General features: G+C 42.3%; 1 protein-coding gene across 1 annotated transcript in view; it reads left to right on the forward strand.

The window, feature by feature from the left end:
• Positions 1-19,553, forward strand: part of GAS6 (growth arrest specific 6) — a 33,007-nt gene that overhangs the window by 12,023 nt on the left and 1,431 nt on the right. The window contains exons 3-14 of the mRNA XM_015849516.2: positions 2,516-2,540; positions 3,302-3,364; positions 7,809-7,931; positions 9,579-9,698; positions 11,506-11,631; positions 12,062-12,183; positions 12,987-13,105; positions 13,464-13,653; positions 15,829-15,993; positions 17,280-17,448; positions 18,696-18,868; positions 19,291-19,519. Of these exons, the coding sequence (XP_015705002.2) occupies positions 2,516-2,540; positions 3,302-3,364; positions 7,809-7,931; positions 9,579-9,698; positions 11,506-11,631; positions 12,062-12,183; positions 12,987-13,105; positions 13,464-13,653; positions 15,829-15,993; positions 17,280-17,448; positions 18,696-18,868; positions 19,291-19,519 (1,624 nt within the window). The remainder of the gene's footprint in view (positions 1-2,515; positions 2,541-3,301; positions 3,365-7,808; positions 7,932-9,578; positions 9,699-11,505; positions 11,632-12,061; positions 12,184-12,986; positions 13,106-13,463; positions 13,654-15,828; positions 15,994-17,279; positions 17,449-18,695; positions 18,869-19,290; positions 19,520-19,553) is intronic.

The following is a 19,553-nucleotide window of genomic DNA, read 5'->3' on the forward strand; positions in this document are numbered from 1 at the left end:
TGAGCTGAACTGCAACCAGCCTGCAAGGACCTGTCTGGAGGATGGGCGTACTGCCATGTTTTCCACATGGCTGGAAGGGTGGAGGCCTGCAGACACCAGGCACTTCCTCGTCTCAAACCCATTTCTCCTTCTCTACCTGAGAGCTGTGCTGAGTTGTACTGCTGGGGGCAGATGATGTGGCATGTGGTAACACTGGTAGACAAGTGGGAACCAAGCAGAGAATGTGTTGGGTCACAAGAGGCAGGGCTGGCAGTATATTTTGGTGGACTGGTCAGGGGCAGACAGAGTTGTGAAACCATCTCTGGTGAGGGTTGGTTTCTTTTGAAGGTTGGTACTCCTCTGAGGCCTTGGTTGGAGCACCTCCATCTTCCTCGTATACACACTGAGGTGTTACCTCCTGACAGAGAGATGAGCATCAGTATAGAAGCCACAGTGGTCAGAGTTAACTAACTTGCATTTGAATCCAGGGAATCCTGACTGGGTTTCTGGATAGTGAGCCTGAAGTCTAAGGTGACTAGTTGAGAGATCAACAAAATGCCAACAGAGAATATTCTTATTAACAAGCCTCAGAGCATTTCTTCTGACATTCTTGTTGGATCCCAGAAACAGAACTAAAGACTTCTGGTGGAGGGATGATGAATCTGAGATTTCTGTTAGGGACATGATGTATATAGGGCTGAGGGTTTTCATCTTCCTCAACATCTGCGGGTCATTAAGACATTACAGCACCGAAGTCTGACAAGACATTGTAGAATTGTTTATTTTTCTTGGACCCTCAAGATAGAACTGAAATCTTCTTGCAGAAAGAAAATGAGTCTGAGACTTCTGTCAGAGACATGATCTGTACTGGGCCAAGGGATTTCATCTTCCTCAGTGCTTGTGGGTCAGTAAAACATTACAGAAGTCTGAGAAGGCATTACAGAATTGCTCACTCACACTGGAAACAATGCATGTCTGGCTGTCCTGTGCAAGTTAGACATGAGATGAATCTTTAACTGGGCAAACTTCTGATCAGTTTGGTTTTCTGTTTTGTTGGTGGTGGTCTTCTTTTTTGTTTGCTTTACACCTTTGCTTTCACTGATTTCAAGCAGTTAAGCAGTCAGCTGTGCGTATGAAGGCTCCTAATTCTTGTCCCGTGAATGTAGAAAAAGTAGTTCTTGCCAGTTTCTGGATTATCCTAGTGGTGGTGGTGAAATACATCTGCACATTTTTGTGATGAATATTGAATAAAAGGGAAATAATAACTATATATGTGGTATATTTCATCATTTGCAGCTATCTTTTTGAGTGCTGGCTGATTTTCAGTTTGTGGCTATGGCTTAGCTGGATGCTTATCTGAATAATCTGAATATTTAGACTGCATAGTTGTACTTTTCTTTTGACTCTATTTTTTGACTTGTCTTTTCCAAACCTAAGCCTTAAAATAAAATAAAATAATAAATAAATAGGATTGGGAAATGTACTGAGCTGTGAACTCCGCACTCAGTTTCTTAACCCAAAGAGATATTATAAAGCTCAGCCTCAAAAGATGCTGTCTATCACCTTTGTATTGGAACTGAAAATCAGACTGTGGGCTGCTTCTGACGTTTCTTTGTTGAGGCTTTCATGATTTAGACTGTAGATTTACATGGCACTTTTCAGTTAACTGGGGCATATTTTCCAGAAATGATTGATTTGTTTTTTTTTTCTAGAGGATGGCAGCAGTGAAAACCTCTTTGTTTATATGACCTTGACAACCAATTGATTGCATTAGACAGTCCAGGTCAAACTGAATCACACTATGTGCCTATCAGTGTTCTTCATATACATTTGTATATATGCATGATCTTCTGCAAAGATATGTATTAAGAGGATGTAATAAAAGATGTAGTTTCTAATATTGCACGTCATGGTCCAAATTAATTTTGTAGAATATATGACATTTACTGTCCCAATCTCTCTGTAAATACAGTGTGATAATGAAATTCCTTCATTCACCTTCCATGAGGTGATGTAGTGGGCAGCATGACAGTGGATGTTGTTGGAGTTGTAAGTTATTAACTGTTATAAAAGCAAGATGTACCCTTTTATTTTTGTGGCTACTGTGTCAAGTGCTCTGACTCAGCAGAGGGACTCTGAGGAGGCACAGGGCTACCAAGTTGTTCTGTACCTGCCCTCTGGTTTTCATTCCTAGATCCATCTTCCTCTCTGTACCTTGCAGTGAGCACCTTTGCCCCTGAGATAGTGGTGAGGTGGCTTAATGCTCAGTCACTGCTATTGGCAGGTCAGCTGTCCAGCCATGCACTGAGATAGGAGCTGATGTTTCTCACTATCCTTGTGAGACAGATCTATGACCACTTGTTTCTTCTGGCTCACAATGAAATAAATGAGGACGTTTATGTTTGGATCTTGTTTAACAGCTGCTGTACAAGACCACCAAACTAACAGCAGCTGTTAAACACCAGTAGAATGACAATAAAAACAAGTATAATTCAATAAATCTTTGCTCTTTTTTTTCTTTTCTTTCCTCCTACAGGAATATTTTTACCCGAAATACTTGGGTGAGTTGCAGCTTTCTACGTTGTTACCTCGTATGTGTGTGGTACCTGGCACTGGAGTGTGTCACAGCTGAAGCTCTTCTAAGGAAAGCGATGGAAACCAGAACTGCAATAAGCATGGGTTCCTAATTTTAAGACTTACTCTACATTTGTATGTGGTTTTAAGGGCTTTTTTAAAACTTATATTTGCATAGATTGTGTGTTTTGTGTGTGTTAAAATGTTGCATTTATTATTTGTAGCCTCTAGAACTGGTAAATAATTTAGTCTTCCACTTTCATCCCTTTTAAATTATCTTAGCTATTAATTGATCTCCGTATTATAAAATCTTATTGATTGGTCCATTGACTTTTTCTACTGACTGTGTCATCGTTGTGCCATTGTACTGCTTCCTATTTGTGTTTAACCTGTAGCATTTAAAAGCACAAATTCCAGCAATTTGAGAAAGCCCCATGTACCTTTTAGATTCAGAAGAGATTTACTAGGCCAGATTTGAGTAGCTACTAGTATGCATTTATAGTGTCATCTGGTAAAATGATCATTCACTTCAGATGGCTTATAACTCCACTGTACATCAGAGCTAAAAAATGTTTATGAACTTAAGAAGTCAAAGACATCTGAGAGGTTATACTATTGCATAGGTTTTGCATACGCCCTCCAAAACCTTGCTTAGTGAAACATCAGCAGGCTAGATATCTTTTTACATGCTTTTAACAGCCGCCATGTAATTATTGTAATAATACCAATTTTGTTTTCTTTTCTTCAGCTTGTATTCACAAATATGGGTCGCCATATACAAGAAGTCCAGACTTCCTTACATGCGTACATAGTAAGCATTTTTGTTTTCTATGTGGTAGCTAAATGTTCTCTTGTGCTCCCTGAAATACTGAAACCAGGCCAGTCACTTACATTTTTAACTAGTATTTAATACTGTTCTTCCTGTTTTCTATGCTTGACCTTCCATTCTGATTGTCTAATGTGAGCAACAGATCGAGGCTTTTTCACTTTTAGAACCTTTTGCCTTTTCTCCCTCATCACTCAGTGGTTTGATATTTTATGATGCAGGACATTTACTTCCTACCACTTCCCTAATGTTTGGATGAACTGAGAAGCAAGAGGGACAAGTTGTAAGATTTACCATAACGTTGTACTCTGTGCCAGTCCTTTAGTTTCCTTTCAAATGCTAACTTGTCTTTCCCCCATAAGGTTAAATAACCTTAACAAAGTGTAAGCCAGGCTCATGTCAGACTTTTGAAGGCTTTGAGTAGGAGGTCCTTTGCACTCATCACATGATTATGCTGTAGGTTTTACAGCCTTTAAATCTTCAAATCAATTTGGAAGTCAATCTGATATCTGTGTAGAAGGGAGAGAGGAATTTGCTCATTGCTGACACTAGGGATTGGTGTATCAGTAAATTGTGAGACCTTTCCAGTTCCCTTTTGAGTTTAGCAGTGCTAAAGGTACCATGTAAATATTCTCTTAAAGATTCTTAAGATACTATGGAAGCAGATCAGTGAAAACGGTGAGAAAACCATGCACACATGTTTTTACTTTCATTTTTGTCCCTGCCGTTCAGACTTTTACTGTGACCGAGTTGGGTCATTCTTATGTTCAGACCAGTGCTACCAAAGCAGGATCAGGATTTTGTCAAGCTTTCATACTTATGAGCACTCTATTCTGAAGAGTGAATTCCAGAGTTAGTAAGTGGTGTGTCTAGACTTGTCTTCACGTAATGCCTTCATGTATCAGTCACAGAAGTTGAAGCCAATGGAATGGGAGCTCTCAGACCTGAGGTACCTGTGTGCTATGCAGACTAATTCAATGTAGGATATGGGGCTGGGTGTTTCCCTTTGCTCCTGTGCATAGCACACCAGGGAGGTGGGAATTGCTGCTGCAAATGGTGGCATTGGCTGGGAACACTGGTTCTAAATAGCTGATCTGTGCTTCAGAGACAGAAGTCTGAAGGGGGAGGATATTTTCTGTGTTCTGAAAAAAATGAGAGCTGAGTAATTGTTTTTAGGGATTCAGTCCACTGGAGATGCGGTGGTTTGGCAATAAAATGACAATATTTTCCCCCATTAAAATACTAAAATATTTTTAAGTGGCTGAGTTTTGGCTGGCCATTGTTAATTCACAGGAAAAGGAGCCTGAAATGCGCTTGGAAAAATGACAGACCTTGTGCTTAGCTGATTCCAGCATGTCTTATTTTTCCTAGACGCTGCCAAAAGGCTGTGTAGCTCTCCAGGGTTGTGCCTGCAAGACACATTGAAGTGTGATGTTTCTTAACAGTCTCTTTCTCTTCTCAAAACAAGGTACTGGAAGGCTCTTCTAATCTGACATGAAGGGGCACTGCATAACCCAGCAGTTAGAGGTGTATCGTTTATGCTAGAAATAAGGTCCACATATTAATTGTGTTAGTGGATAGGCACCTTACTGGGGTATTTGAATGATCTGTTTCATAGGATCTTTAGATTGGGGCTGCAGGTAGATGCAGGTGTTTCCAGCACAGGTGCCTATGGCTGTGTAGGTCCCGTTACAGTCAGTGGAGTCAGAGTAAGTCTGTATGTGGCTGTATAGTGATGCCACTGGCCAACTTGTGTCTGCTCTAGGGAGAGCGAGATCACTTTATGGACTCCATAGTACTGACTAGATCTCCACTGAACTGCAGACAGAACTCAGACGTTTGCTTCACACATAGATGTTTGCTTTACACATAGATAACTATATTCTGATCTGCAGAGGTGGATTTTTTTCTAAAAGAGGTATTGTGGGTCAGCTAGGATTCAGGGATTTGATTCTGCAAGAGTTTGGAAAGTGCTACAAGATTTTTTGGAAACCCAAGTTACATCTGACCTTAAAAAAACAATGAGATTTTTGTTATGTGTTGAGTGTCGTAATCTTCGTAACCTAGCATTTTCCAAATGATGTTTTAATTTGTGCCATTTATTAATATCAAAATACTAGTTCAGCGTGCAGGATTAGGAACTGGAAGCAGCAGTGACTGTACTCAGGGAGTCTTGTTTCCGCATGTACTTGTGAAATGGAAACAACATTATTCTCTGTCTGCAATTAGGAGACATATATGTGCTATCAGACATAGACCAAAGCACACAAAGTGTCACTTGTTTATTACTTTTAATACTTTTACTGAAGTCTGAGTAAATCAATGGGAACAAGAGCTCTTTTTTCTCTTATAATGGTGTAAATCAATGTCAGTGAAGCTGGTAGAATTGCACAGCTGTGAAGCCACAAGGAGTGCATAGGACTGTCTTGTGTTTTCAAATGCTCATGAGAAGAGGAGCAGACTATCAGCACATTATTGATGGAATAGAAAGATTTTATTATTATGCAATATTATTTTCCATCTGGCTCTGCAAGACACATGAGAATCCAGTTTAAGAGGAAGAGTTGAAGAATGAGGATGCTCAAGACAAGCCCTGTTGACCTGTGTTGGCTACCAACACAGTTGACTGACAACATTTGCCATGTCTGGGTGGATTGGTTGGTGCTTCTTCAAAAAGACTTGGCTTACCATCTGTAAACTGTTCTATTTACTGTATACAAATTCTGATCTACTCAAGAAAAAGAGCTGCTCTGTGACGGGTCATCCTCACTTTAACCACTGCCTCTGGTGGTGTGTCTCTGGGCAGGGGTTTACCTGGATTATTCTGATGGGCATGTGCTGGAGGCAGCCCACATGACTGTGTTGTATTTTATGTGGCACTTCTTCTACCTTGTTTGTGACTTTGCTTCAACTCTGCAAAGCTGGAGTGGTGAGGAAGAAAAGTAATGTGACCTAGTTTCTGCTGAGGAGATGATTGTTTCTGTGAGGCTCTTACAAGTTGAGTTTGTATGCTTGTCCTGTAGGGTTACTCAGGCTCTAGTTTCTGAGCATCAAGATGAAATACTGAAAATACACATTTCTTTGACAGGATTCTAGTCACATTCCATCCCAGAACAGCCCTCTGGTTCTCTCCTCCCTTGTCCTCTGTAGAGCATTTTGTTGGGGCTCGGGATGAGTTATTATCTGCTCAGTGATGTAGCCCCCAGTTAGGAGCTAAAGCTGTGCTAGTGTCAGAGGAGGAGAACCTGAAGAGAGGAAGTGGCTGGAGCTGTGTTTTAGTAGAGGTGGGTGAAATCATGAAACTGAGTTAAGTGCCCTGCAGAGAAAGGAATGGCAGACATTTTTATATTGCACGTTGTGATAAATGAAGAATGGACAGCAAATAAGAAATGAGCTCTCCACAATAACCTGGATAAACTGCCACACTAACTAAACTATCTTCAAGTGATTTGGTGTCTGCAGGGTTTAGGTTCGTGTGATGTAGATGGGGCTGTCCACTGGGGGTTGCATTAATGAGGAATGTGCAGTGCAGCCCATAGTAAGAATCTGACATATTTTTCCTGGCAAATATAACACGAACACAGTCCAACCCTATTTTCTTACCTTATTTCTCTGCCTAACGTAGCACCAGCCCTAACAGCTGTCCAAAGCACAGCTCAGAAGTCCAAAAGGCCCATGGGCACAGTGGTGAACAGAGTGCAGTAGGAAGAATTGTGTAAGGCTGCTAATGTTGCACATAAATAATACTTCTAAAATATTGTTTTGACTGCATATTGCACTTCTCATGAAGTTTCTCTAATAATTTTTACAGCAGAATGAGTCAGATGTCTGTACTTTGTCATTGAAATCAATGTATTTTGTCTAAGCAGTGGACATGGTTCTTGGCCCAGTGTAGAGAGCTGCTGCTAATGAGGTGATGCAAACTTACCTTTTTGTAAAACCTTTTGTATAGCCTTCCTTTTATCTGGGCTGAATGGGGTTCTGCTGAGTTGTAAGCATGTGTTGCCAGGACTGGGACTGTAGAAGGTGTTGGTAATGACAGCAGTCCTTCCCCTAAAGGCTGTTAGCTGCAGCAGCTGTGACAGCTTCAGTCTCCTCCACCAAAACGACTGGGTAGAGTCACTGCTTTGTAGCACTGCCAACCCCACTCTGGCATGAGAAACTGCCACATCTGCTCACCAAAAGAGAAGCCCAAGCATCATGTGTTCATGTCTTAGGACTTCCTTTTTAAATGTATCCTGCACTGCTCCTCCTGGTTAAGGCTGTGAAAACAGTTTATACCTTGACAGTCTTAGGTTGCAAGATCTTCTGATAGTGATTCTCTGTTAGTATTCAAGTGTCTTGATTTTTAGTAAGAGCTTTCATCATTGACCTCAATGCATTGCTCTGTTTTGTTCTGTGTTTTTTTTTAATTCCTTTTGTAAATCAGATTTGCCGAATCAGTGTTCTCCTGATCCTTGTTACAAAGAGGGGACTGTCAGGTGTGAAGATCTCAAGGGGGACTTCTATTGTGAATGCAAACGTGGATGGCAGGGAAAAACATGTGATAAAGGTAATGAGTGTTTTGTTATCTTTCAGCTCTGTAATAGCGATGTGTTCAGTTTTGCTATATTTTAAATTAGTCACTGATACTGTGATGCTCAGTTCAAAAGTCGTAGTACTGAACCTGCATTAACACCACTCATACTTTTGCTCTTATAGAAATCATATAACTGCCTGTCAGCATTTTTACAATGACTTCAATGGATTTCAGCTTGCTGTTGACAAGGAAATCTAACAGGTTATGCCCCAGCTTCCTGTCCCATTCCTCTGAAAAGGGCAGCACAAGTGAATTGGTGGTTGCTTTGCAGATGCAGCTCCCTCAACTGATGCAGTTAACGCTGTGGTAACAGAGGGCAAATTCTAGACCCTGTTAAATTGTCCTATCTGCCCATTTCCTTGCAGTAGCAACAGACAGTTCTGGTAGCTGGTTGTCATTTCTTGCTAATGCACGAACTGTTGACATTAGTCTTCTAAATCCCTTCTCAGTGGTGCAGTATGATTCCAAGTCCGCCCATAGAATAGCTTAGATTGGAAGGAACTTCACAGCCCACTCAGCCCCAACCCCTGCCATGGGCAGGGCTGTCCCCCACCAGCTCAGGCTGTCCAGGGCCCCATCCAGCCTGGCCTTGAGCACCTCCAGGGATGGGGCACCACAGCTTCTACTACAGCTTCTACTCATGTTCCACTGTATAATCCCATCAAGTCCAAAGAGAATATTCAGGCAGAGTATTTTTTCATGCAGTATGTTCCAAGCCCAAAGAGATTTTCTGTATTCTGTAATGAAATACTGAGTAATTCCTCCTGTTCTTCTCTGATTCCTGTTTTTTTTTTCTGGCTGTCAGGGCCGCTGCTGTTCTGTCTGCCAAAATTAAATGGCTGCCATAAAGCACATCCAGCCAGTCCAGGACTGTGGCCACTAAGCAGCAGATCCAAATCCTGTGTTCCCATTGTGAATACTGTGGTGAAATTATAGGCTCACTCACAAGCAGTGTATTTAAGTATTTGAGGCAGTTGATCCATCAGCTCTCAGCAGCCTTGAGAGCTTAGCAACTGGCCAGTCCGAAGCATATCCCCCTCTTTTTCATACAAAACACCATGAAATTGCTGTTCTACCTATCAGCTGACTCCAGAGTCCCTTATGCAGACAGGACATTGTGAGCAGGTAGGGCACACAGAAGGCTCTCCTGAATCAAGCAGGCCTTTGCTGCTGGTGTCAGTGGAGCACAGTAGCTGTGAGCTTACTATTTCTTGTATTGTCTTGTGCTCTGTAGTAGTGAGGATATCTTTTTGTGTTGTTTAATACCAAACTTGATTGTACTATCATAAAAATTAATATATGTAAGTATATGAGTAATATATGTTCTGCAAGCATATTCTTCTTCACCTCCATTGGCTGAAGATACTCTGCTACACTGTCTGACCTATGGGGGGGAAATTCAGTTACAGCTCCTGCTCTGTCTTTTCTCTTATCAAATGAACTCAAGCCAATGCACTTGAAGTGCTTAAATGAAATCTCTGTGCTTCTTGTAACCATCGGGTTGCAGATGTGATAGTGTTCCTTGTTTGCTCTTTCCCCTTCCCAGCTCCTTACCCCACTCTCGCTCCTCAGATCATGTCAGAGGTGAAAAGCTGACTGCAGTACTTTCTTTTGGTGCAGATATCGATGAGTGCAAAGTGCAGCACGGTGGATGTAATCAGATCTGCCTCAACAAGCTCGGCAGCTACCGCTGCTCGTGCTACAGTGGTTATGCTCTTAAAGACAGCAAAACATGTGAAGGTAAGCCTTCCTGTCCTGCCTCCCAGCCCAGCAGAAGCTGAGGTCTGGGATGGTATCAGATGCTCATGTTATCACTGTATCCTACTTTCTCTGTGGTCCCACCACACTGCTCTCCAGTGCCCCAATACAGGCTGGATTCACAGAGGTCTGTGGCTGGGGTAGTGTTAAATCACTGTAGCTGATCAGTCCTTGTATCCCGACACTGAGAGGAGGAAGGACAGCCTAGGTGTGTTGCTACACTCCTTCCCAATCTCACGAGTTGTGGTATATGTGATTTTTGTTTTTAGTTTGCGTATTTATTGTTCCATTTTTCTAAATCTAGATAAGTGCATCAGCAAGAAATTAACTGAGATAGGTGAAGACAGATAAATGTGCTGCCACTGATTGTTAATAACTGCAGAAAGGCCCCAGTGAAGGCATGCCACTGTTTGACGTGGCAGCTGGGAGCAGAACGTGGGGATCTGAAGTAAATGTCTGAAATGGTGGAGTGAATTTACGTAACAGAACTTGGGCAACTGAGATTGTAAAAGTGTTAAGGAACTGCGTGCTGAGACACACACACTCATGAGTGATCACAGATAGCTGTCAGTGTTTTTTGTGTCTTGAGAAAAACAAGTCTGCATATATACCCCTTATGAATGCAGTGACACAGTTCTGAGCAGTTCACGTACCTGACTCAACGTATTCATGCTAACAGACAAAAAGAGCAGGATTTTGTTTCTGTGTCACTTCTGCAGTCAGGAGAGATGATGGTATGGCCTACATGGCATCCATTCTGATGTGCACAGACATTCAAATGAGCTGAGTTAGCTTTGTATTGCAGTGTTCATTAGAACACTGTGAACATCTCACACAAGCTATGTGTCCATGCCCAGGCATCATGTTGCTGGTGTTAGCAGCAGACGCAATTAATTCTAGCTGGGATTTTTAATAGCATTTTAATGCTTTTGTGCATTTTGACAGTTTCTGGTAGTTAATTCCTATCATTTTGTGCATACATGACAACATCAGTTTTTGCATGTTGATTTGTAGACTGGACTATAGATAGACTACCGTAGACTACTTCAAATACATGGGAAAATCACAAAGTGTAAGATGCGGTTGTAGTTTTAAGATGTGTTAGAAAGCAAAGGTAAATGTGAAATTCTATACTACAGATGTTTTTCCAGTACCAGGATTTTGCTGAGTATTAGTTACCAAGTTAGAAAAGCGTTTGTCTGCTTTTACAGGCCTCCAGTTCCAGTCCATTGCCTGCCTTGGTAGGCACAACAACCACACAACATCTCTCTTGTTCTTTGTGACAGTCCTTCTTCCTCAGCTCCCCTTTACTAGTGCAGATCAGCAGATTTGGATCTCAGTTTTGTGAATGTGCTGAAGGAAGGAAAGGTAGTTTGCTCATCTGAGAATAGAAATCTCATGTTTTCCACAGACTGAGTGCTGCTTCTGTGTTTTAATAAAAGTCTTACTGCTTTTCCTCATTTTCTGCTTTTTAGCCCTCAGTTTCAGTCCTATGGACAGAGTGGGTTTTTTGGTTTTGCACAGGGTTGCTTTGTTTCATTTCCAGGCTCATTTTGCATTGTCCTTTCCAATGGTGTTTGATGGCTTAAAGAAAGAAGCAACAACTGGTTTTGAAAGCCTGACATCATCCCTTATGTCTAGCTGAACCCTAGAGGTAGATCCTTAAAGATACTGGTTTTTCATTTACCAGAATAGAGCGATCGCTTGAGCCTGAGCCCACTCCGGTGTGCAAACAGTTGAAGTGATTTTACTCATCTGATGTAGTGTTGTTTAATTACTTGTTTTGCAGACATAGATGAGTGTGCAGCATCAGCAGACATCTGTGGAGAAGCTCGCTGTAAAAATCTGATAAGCTCATATGAATGTGTTTGTGATGCAGGCTACAGGTATGATGAGCAGAGAAAGACTTGTGATGGTAAGCTCATGAAATAACACATTAACGTTGTTACGTGCTCTAAAGCTATTAAAGAAATAACCAGAAATGGATTGTCAGGGCTCAGTAAAAATTTTTTTTAGGTCTTACTGCCTTTCAGTAGTTGTGAGCAACACACTGAGCTTGCAGTGATTTTTAGTGCATGAATCAATCTGTATGGGGCAGAATACTGAGATTTCTTGGACTTAGGAGAAGTACAAGATCCAATGGATGCTCAAAAGTATCTGTGCGTGTTGCTGTATCTCCTTGTATACTGTGGTATAGTAAGTATTGTCTATGGATATGGAGCACATGAGCATGGTCAGATGAAAGATGCTTCAAAATAACACTGCTAACTCTTTTTTTTAACCAAATAATTCATGTTCAGATAAATTTAATAGCTGTGTTCTCTCTTCTTTGCTGGTCTTTGTAGATATAAATGAATGTGAAGAACGGCTGTGTGAACAGACATGTGTCAACTTGCCAGGGAGTTATACTTGTCATTGTGATGGCAGAGGGGGAGTAAAACTTTCCCAGGACATGAATACATGTGAGGTATGTCAGACTTCATTCGTATAATGCCAAATGGCTCTTTAATGTACTTTGCAATTGATTATAACTGATGAAGCACTGGACCAAAGCCATTTGAGCTGAGTGACCAGCAGGAGGGAGTCAGATTGCCAAGGGTACATGAGCTGGGGACAGTGGCTTACCTGGTAAAATGGAGGGGTCTTGTTAGCCCTTCATAGAAGTCTTTTCATTCATAGTCTCTCTTCTTAGGCTTCTGCCATGTACCTTAGTTCTACAAACAAACATATTTTAATTACCTCCAGGGATGAGGAATCCACAATTTCCCCTTGCAGTGCTTGACCAGGATAGCCCAGCCAGCCCTCTGTTTAGCCACCTGTTAGCTCTAGCTGCACAAACTGATCTGAGTTAGGCCTAGTAGGACCAAGAGCAAAGGTCTCAGGGCATATGATGTAAGTTGCAAAACAGCACTAGGGCTTTATACATCCTCAGTCCAGGCATTTGATGGGCTTCAGTGGCAAAGGCTCCTGTATAAACCAGCAAGAGCTGGTGATTTTGCTGGCACTGAGTTGCAGTAGAAAACATATGCTGTGAATGTGATTTAATTTCACAACAGGAAAGCATTCAATCAAGGCAAAGAAGAGAAGTGAGGGAAGGAAAGGTGAAATGTTCCCAGAACTAAAACAGATATTTTGAGAATAAAACTGTTAAAGTGCCTTAGCCTGATGTTTGTATAGCAGCTGAGTGTTTGAGAAAAGAAGGCATACTGCTTAATTCTCATCCTATCATGTGAAAAGAGTAAGTGCTCAAAAAATGTGTTTTGATTATAGAACATAATACCATGTGTGCCTTTTGCTGTTGCAAAAAGTGTTAAATCCTTATACCTCGGGAGGATGTTCAGTGGAACTCCTGTCATCAGACTGCGCTTTAAGAGGAAACAACTGACAAGGTGAGGACAATTTTGAAGGACAGCTGAATGTGCTGGCCAGCTTTGATACATGTCATTAAAGTAATGATTGTTTCATTATGGAGTCCTGTTTTGCAAAACATTATCCAAACCAGTAATTGAGAAAGGCAGTCTTGGCCACAGAGCTCCTCAGATAATTACTAAAGTACTATAATGTATTTCTTATTCTTTATGCCATTTTATAATCCATCTTCACAGCTTAAGTCTTTCAAGAGTGCATTGAAAGCTAGTATGTTTTAACAGACCAAAACTGCTAGAGCTGATGCTATCTGTATGGAAAGTACTCGGTGGTTTTTGAACTCTGCATAACTAATTTATTTCTTGACACCTGTGCGGTCAGACTTGTGGCTGAGTTCGACTTTAGAACCTTTGATCCTGAAGGTATCCTTTTCTTTGCTGGAGGCCATCGAGACAGCACTTGGGTAGTCTTGGCTTTGCGCAAAGGACGGTTAGAGCTGCAGCTGAAATACAGCGGAATAGGCCGCGTGACCAGCAGCGGACCACTCATCAACCATGGCATGTGGCAGACAGTGAGTATGGACTGCTTCTGGGACCTTACCTTTCTTTGCACCTTCCTTCTGGGCTCTGCTAAGCATGGTTAGACTCCATGTACTTGTATTTTGGAGAAGCTGCTTTTCCGGCCTATTCATTTGAGCTTCTGTTTGCACACATTGCCCATGAAAAGGCGAAAATGGGGTACTATTCCAAAGAAGTCAAATCTTACTTTATATCCAGTGTAAACTAGACAGCATCACTGGTTTGCATTTCATGTTACTTTGATAAGATGCCCTCTGGTTGGGGTTTGGCAGGGGGCAAGATGAAGATCTTTTAAGGAAGTCTCTGAGGGGAGTCATTTTTGCCTATGATACGTGTGTTCATTATGGGTTATTTATTGGTTTAGTGATGGGGCTTGGCTCTGGGCCTTGGCATAATAGATCTCTATTATGCTACAGTATGTATTTTTTAACTCTTCAATCTTGCTTACAAACAAAACATTCAATTTCCCTTGTAAATTTATTGGGGTCTGTTTCAAAGATCAGTCCTGCTAATTCGCAGTATGATTCGCAGTATGGTGAATATAATTGCCTGCACAGGGAAGATGGTGGTAGGAGATGTGAAAAGCAAAACTGATGCCGCTCAAATGGCTTAGGAGTTACAAAAAGCTGTTATTACCATGCTAAGCCACTTAAGACAGGAGTGTAACATGCTTGTTGAGTGCCAGAATTATGAAGGAATTACAAACTTTCCTGTACTAGTTTTGGTGGGAGATATCAGAAGCGTATTTTCTGTCTTCCAAGTGGTGCAGAATGTTCAAACACTTGAGAGCTGCAGAGTAAATAGTACAAAGGCTGTGTTTGCTTCCTTCTGGGAGAGAAGGGAGTATGATAAAAGTAATTATGGTTTTTAGGCAGCAAGTACAATTGCTGGTCTCCTGCCAGTCCTCAGTGCCAGGGCTCTTATCTCCCTGCACCGTCATACCCAAGAAGTTGGCTGAGTTGCTGCAGTGGTGTGCTTGGTTTGCTTTTCTGTAGAGTTCATAGAATCATGGAATATCCCAACTTGGAAGGAGCCCATAAGGATCATAAGTTTCAGCTCTTGGCCCCACACAGCACTGTCCACCATTCAAACCCTGTGTCTCAAACCACTGTCCCGACTCTCCTTGAATGCAGTCAGATAGCCCTGTGGGTGCTATGGTGTCTGTGTTAGTGACCAGCAGCCACACAGTGATGGGACAGAGGTGCCACCAACATCCAAGTTGCTATTTTATTGGCTATTTAAAAGCAAATGATATAAAAAAGCAATGGCTCTTGATCTTGAACAAAAGTTACATCCTCTTATGGAAATCCTAAGGCATTTTGCAGAGTTCAGGCCAATATTTCTATGTAGGTATACTCTGTGTTGATCTGTCCTAATCTACTTCTAGGTGATTATTCCCAGCACTGAAAACACAAACAAGCAAGCCTCAAAAAGAGCTCTTAATACAGTGATGTATGTGTAATCCAGCTGAATGAGGTGGCATGTGTAATCTGCTGAAAGCAGATAATGCAGTCACCTTTTGTTTGTCTCAGTTTCACCCCCCAAACCACCATTTCTTTTCCTATTTGCAGTGTTTAGTACTAGTATGTGGACTGTATGGCTGGCACAAATAACAGCTTACTCAGGCTGACAGTTAAGCAATCCCAAGCAGATTCACCTTGGCTCTCACCCAGCAGCTGTCTGTAGCCCAGTCCCTTGCCGAGCTGCCCGCTTGCTTTTGAGCAAGGAGCAGACAGAGTTAGCCAAGGCAGGATGCCAAGACACAGAAGTGCCTGCTTTTATGGCTAGACCTTATGGGAGCATTGAGCTATCTGCTTGGCAGTCTCTAAACAGACTATGGCAGAGACTCAGTGCTCCTTGCAGCAGGACAAGCCATTACCACAGGCTGTTGGGTGTCAGCCTTGGGCTTCTCCTCCTCTCTCCCCACCAAGCTGGAGGCTTTGTAGTGTTACTCCATGCTGTCTGGTCTCTTGCTTTGTAAGTATGCACCTTGTCATAGGTATGACCTTCTCAAATGTGACATATTCAGTTATTCTTTTTTGTGGGGGTCAGCACTCTACACTTAGTGTGGCTGCATCCTGGGGATTTTGTTTGTGATGTCTGTCTTCTAATTGAGTCTACAGCTCATTTCGTACTGACATTTTCTGTTTACAATTTTACTTCTTCAGATCTCTGTTGAAGAACTTGAGAGAAGTTTGGTTGTAAAGGTCAACAGGGATGCAGTTATGAAAATAGCTGTCTCAGGGGACCTGTTTACCCTAGTCAGAGGTCTGTATCAGCTGAACCTGACAGTAGGAGGCATTCCCTTCAAAACAAAGGACCTTATTGTTCCGGTAAGAACAGCACGATTGCTTCTGTTGTTTTGTAGGTCTGAAGGGCTTGATTTCATTGGTTTCTGTTGGGGTAATGTGGAACCCTTCTGAGAGCAGTTCAGCCTGCCCTGAAACAGGCAGCATTATCGCCTTTTGGACACAGATTTCTCTCTGCTGAGTATAGAGAGAGCTGAAGCCAGGAGCAAACCTGAGACTGTTGGTGAGATTGGGTGAGATGTATCCCACTCCAGGCCTGCAAAATTAGGATACCACAGGGCTGGAGCACATGACATAGTCCTTTGGTGCTATAGGACCCAAGGGAAAACAGGAGCCTGTTTTTCTTCATCTCTTCCTAATTCAAGTAGTTAGAGCATACAGATGAAAGGTAGGGCACTCTGTGGATAAGACTAGATGATGCTGCGTGTCTGAAATAGCTTCTGCTCAGACTGTCTTGTATGTCCACCACACACAGAGCTGGCACCTTGAAACCCAAATTGGCATCTCCTTATTTTTAAATGAGGTGACAAGCTGGTGGCTCAGGGGCAGGCAGCACAGCAGCTGAGGCAGGGTTCTTTTCCTCTCATGGAGTCATTCAGGGCCAATGCTTTTGTGAAGCACTGAGCCAGGGGTGTGGCCTGGATATTGATTAAGTGCCAAAAACTCCTGAGGTTTTTATCCTGGCTCAGACACTTAGTTCTCTCTGCTTCAGTTAACTGGGGAGAATGGTGCTGGTTGAGGCACTTTGCAGGGAGCCTTCTCTTTACATACTATCTTGTGTTTTAACGCTGGAGTTGGGTCCAGGATAACTACACAAGAAGCTGGAAGGAAAAAGGTGTGCAGAGTAGCATGCACAACTACCCCTCCCTAAAGCCAGAACACAGCTTCTGCCATGACTGAATCCAACATGATGTGTGCAGTGACACACAGAATTTATTTTTCCTTCCATTTGGTCTCCACTGCTTGCAATGCAGAATTATGGGAGTCACAAAGCTCTAGCTATAAAGCTTTAGAATGAATTGCAATGATGATGTGCAGCATGTAGAAGCAAGAGAATCATTATGACCAAATCAGTGGTTGCCCTAGCCATCTCCCTGAAGAAACAAGCTGAGTGCAGAGCAGTTCCATGGCGAATACTGACCATATATTTCCTTCAGACTGCAGGATCAGGCTTGCCACCAGTTGGTTTCCATGTTTTTGGCATGTCAAAGTGATTTATCCTATTTGATATCATAATATCCTCTGTACCTGAAATAGCTATTCTTCACTCAACAGTAGTTTAAGGTGTGAGATAGTGATTTTCTTCCTAGATAAACCCTCGGCTGGATGGCTGCTTGCGAGCATGGAACTGGCTGAACGGGGAGGACAGCACTATCCAAGAGACCATAATGATGAATGAAAAGATGCAGTGCTTTTCTGTAGCAGGACGAGGGTCTTTCTATCCTGGCCGAGGTTTTGCTATATTTAATCTTACTTACAGTAAGTACTTTTGTTGTTTTTTTTCTGACTGTTGTCCTGCCATTAAACAAATGTGGTTAATAAACAGTTACAGTTCTGTCGTTATGCCTAGCTCAGTGTTGATTAATGCAGAAGAGACTGGCAGCTGAGGATGGCGAGGAAGTGGCTAAAGTTGTGATTCACAGCAAAGGAAGGTGTATTTGTCATGGCTAGTTAGTAAGGACATGGCCAGCACAAGTTAGGTTCTCTTTGTGTGGCTCCAGCAGTGCATTTAACACCTCAGCTGACTCCAGCTCAGTTGCAACACAGGGAGCTTCACAGTCCCTCTGTCAGCAGAGAAGATGCCTCCAGCCCTGTGCATTATCCTGAATGAAGAGAACTACAAGTTGTCGTGTCAGCTGTCTGTCACAGAATCATAGAATCCTTAGAGTTGGAAGGGACCTCTGAAGGCCATCTAGTCCAACTCCACTGCATTGAACAGGGACACCACAGATAGATCAAGCTGCCCAGGGCCTTACCCAGCCTGGCCTGTTTACCAGTTTGTTTACCATACAGATTCAAATGCTGCAACATACGGACAAAGCGTAGATGAGAGTATTTCACACAGATGAGTCCTCAGCACCCTCATTTTTAGGTCCTTTTTTCACCTACAGACAATAATCCTGCTCTTTTACTGGGGAGATTATTTACGTTTATATTTATTGCAAAATATGATCATCCAGCATAGCTAATACATGTGGAAAGGCTGCAGAGGCAGCGGCCTTCATAGCCAGCATCAGTTTTGGAATTACAATTTTAATTCCAAATTCAACAGGTGAAATTCAACATCACACGATTCTGACAGGGTGATGATCAGGAGGTGATTAGTTGGTGATCGTAGTAGTGTGCTCTTTCAGTTTAAAACAGGCTTTTATATATATGTCAGATGTAGATGCCTCAATGATATTTTGACAGTCAAGAACAATGCCAGAACTGGGTGCCATGCCTCACAGCAGTTCTCTGAATGTCATGGCTTGACAGCCATGGGAATTTGAATCTCCCTTTGTGATAAAAAACTGAACTTTGTCCTTTGGCATTCTGAACAGCAGTAGATTACAGAAAGTAAAACGAGGAAACAGATGCCAGTTTCTTCTCTGATTGTATGTTCAGGTGCTTTGGCAAGAAGTGTAGCAGTCCATCCATGTGCTCATCCCTCCATCCTCTTCTCCCAACAGAAACTGCACATTCTACCATTTCACCTGTTATGTCTGTCTTGCTACTTTTTGTAGTGCAACCTTCCTCTGGAAATGAAACCAAAACAAGTTGGAAAATAGAAGTAAATGCTGTAATTCAGCCAGCAACAGATACCGGTGTGATGCTTGCTCTGGTTACAGAAGAAGCATCTGTCCCTCTATCGCTGTCTTTGATCGACTATCACTCCACAAAGAAACTGAAACAACAGGTACAGACTAAGTATTTTTCTACTGAAGACTCCTTGCTATTCTGGGGAGCTGGTAGTCATTGTCACAAAACATCTGTCAAGTTATGCCTGCTTATTTGCACTTGCCAGTTCAGAACGTGGTATGGGACTGGAGTGCTGAAGTCTTGCCCCTTAAGGATCTGTGTTGGACAGTTCTCATGAACTCCCAGCAAATGTAGTCTAAGTAAAAGATGGAGCTAGTCTTTCGAATGCCAGCATATTTTGTTAGAATTTTCTGGCATAAAAGCTGTTCAGTGTCATAAGCGAAGAATTTCCATTCTCTGGAGCTCTTCAGTAATAATCACAAAGCAGACAAGTTTAGGTGTTACTCTAGACCGTGTGTAAATGTGACTAGGTATAATTCAGCTCACTGCCTCCTAACTCTTCTTTCCCTTAATGTCTAGTTTGTCATCTTGGCTGTGGAGGACACAGTTGTGTCCAGACTGGCACTAAATCTTTGCGATAAGAAGGAACATTCTGTGGACATCCTACTCAAGAAAGACCAGATATCCCTGAGGGCAGATGGGATGGAAGGAGAGAGTGAGTTAAGCACCTCTGAGTTAGAGAACAGCCTGTCCATCTTGGAGAGCTCTTTGCAGTCAGCAGTGAAGACGTACTTGGGAGGATTGCCAGGTGAGCAGCCAGTTTCCTAGCAGGGTGTTCAGAC

The sequence above is a fragment of the Coturnix japonica genome, chromosome 1 (genome assembly GCF_054131305.1).
Source record: "Coturnix japonica strain WE chromosome 1, WE-NBRP24, whole genome shotgun sequence".
Classification (NCBI taxonomy): domain Eukaryota; kingdom Metazoa; phylum Chordata; class Aves; order Galliformes; family Phasianidae; genus Coturnix; species Coturnix japonica.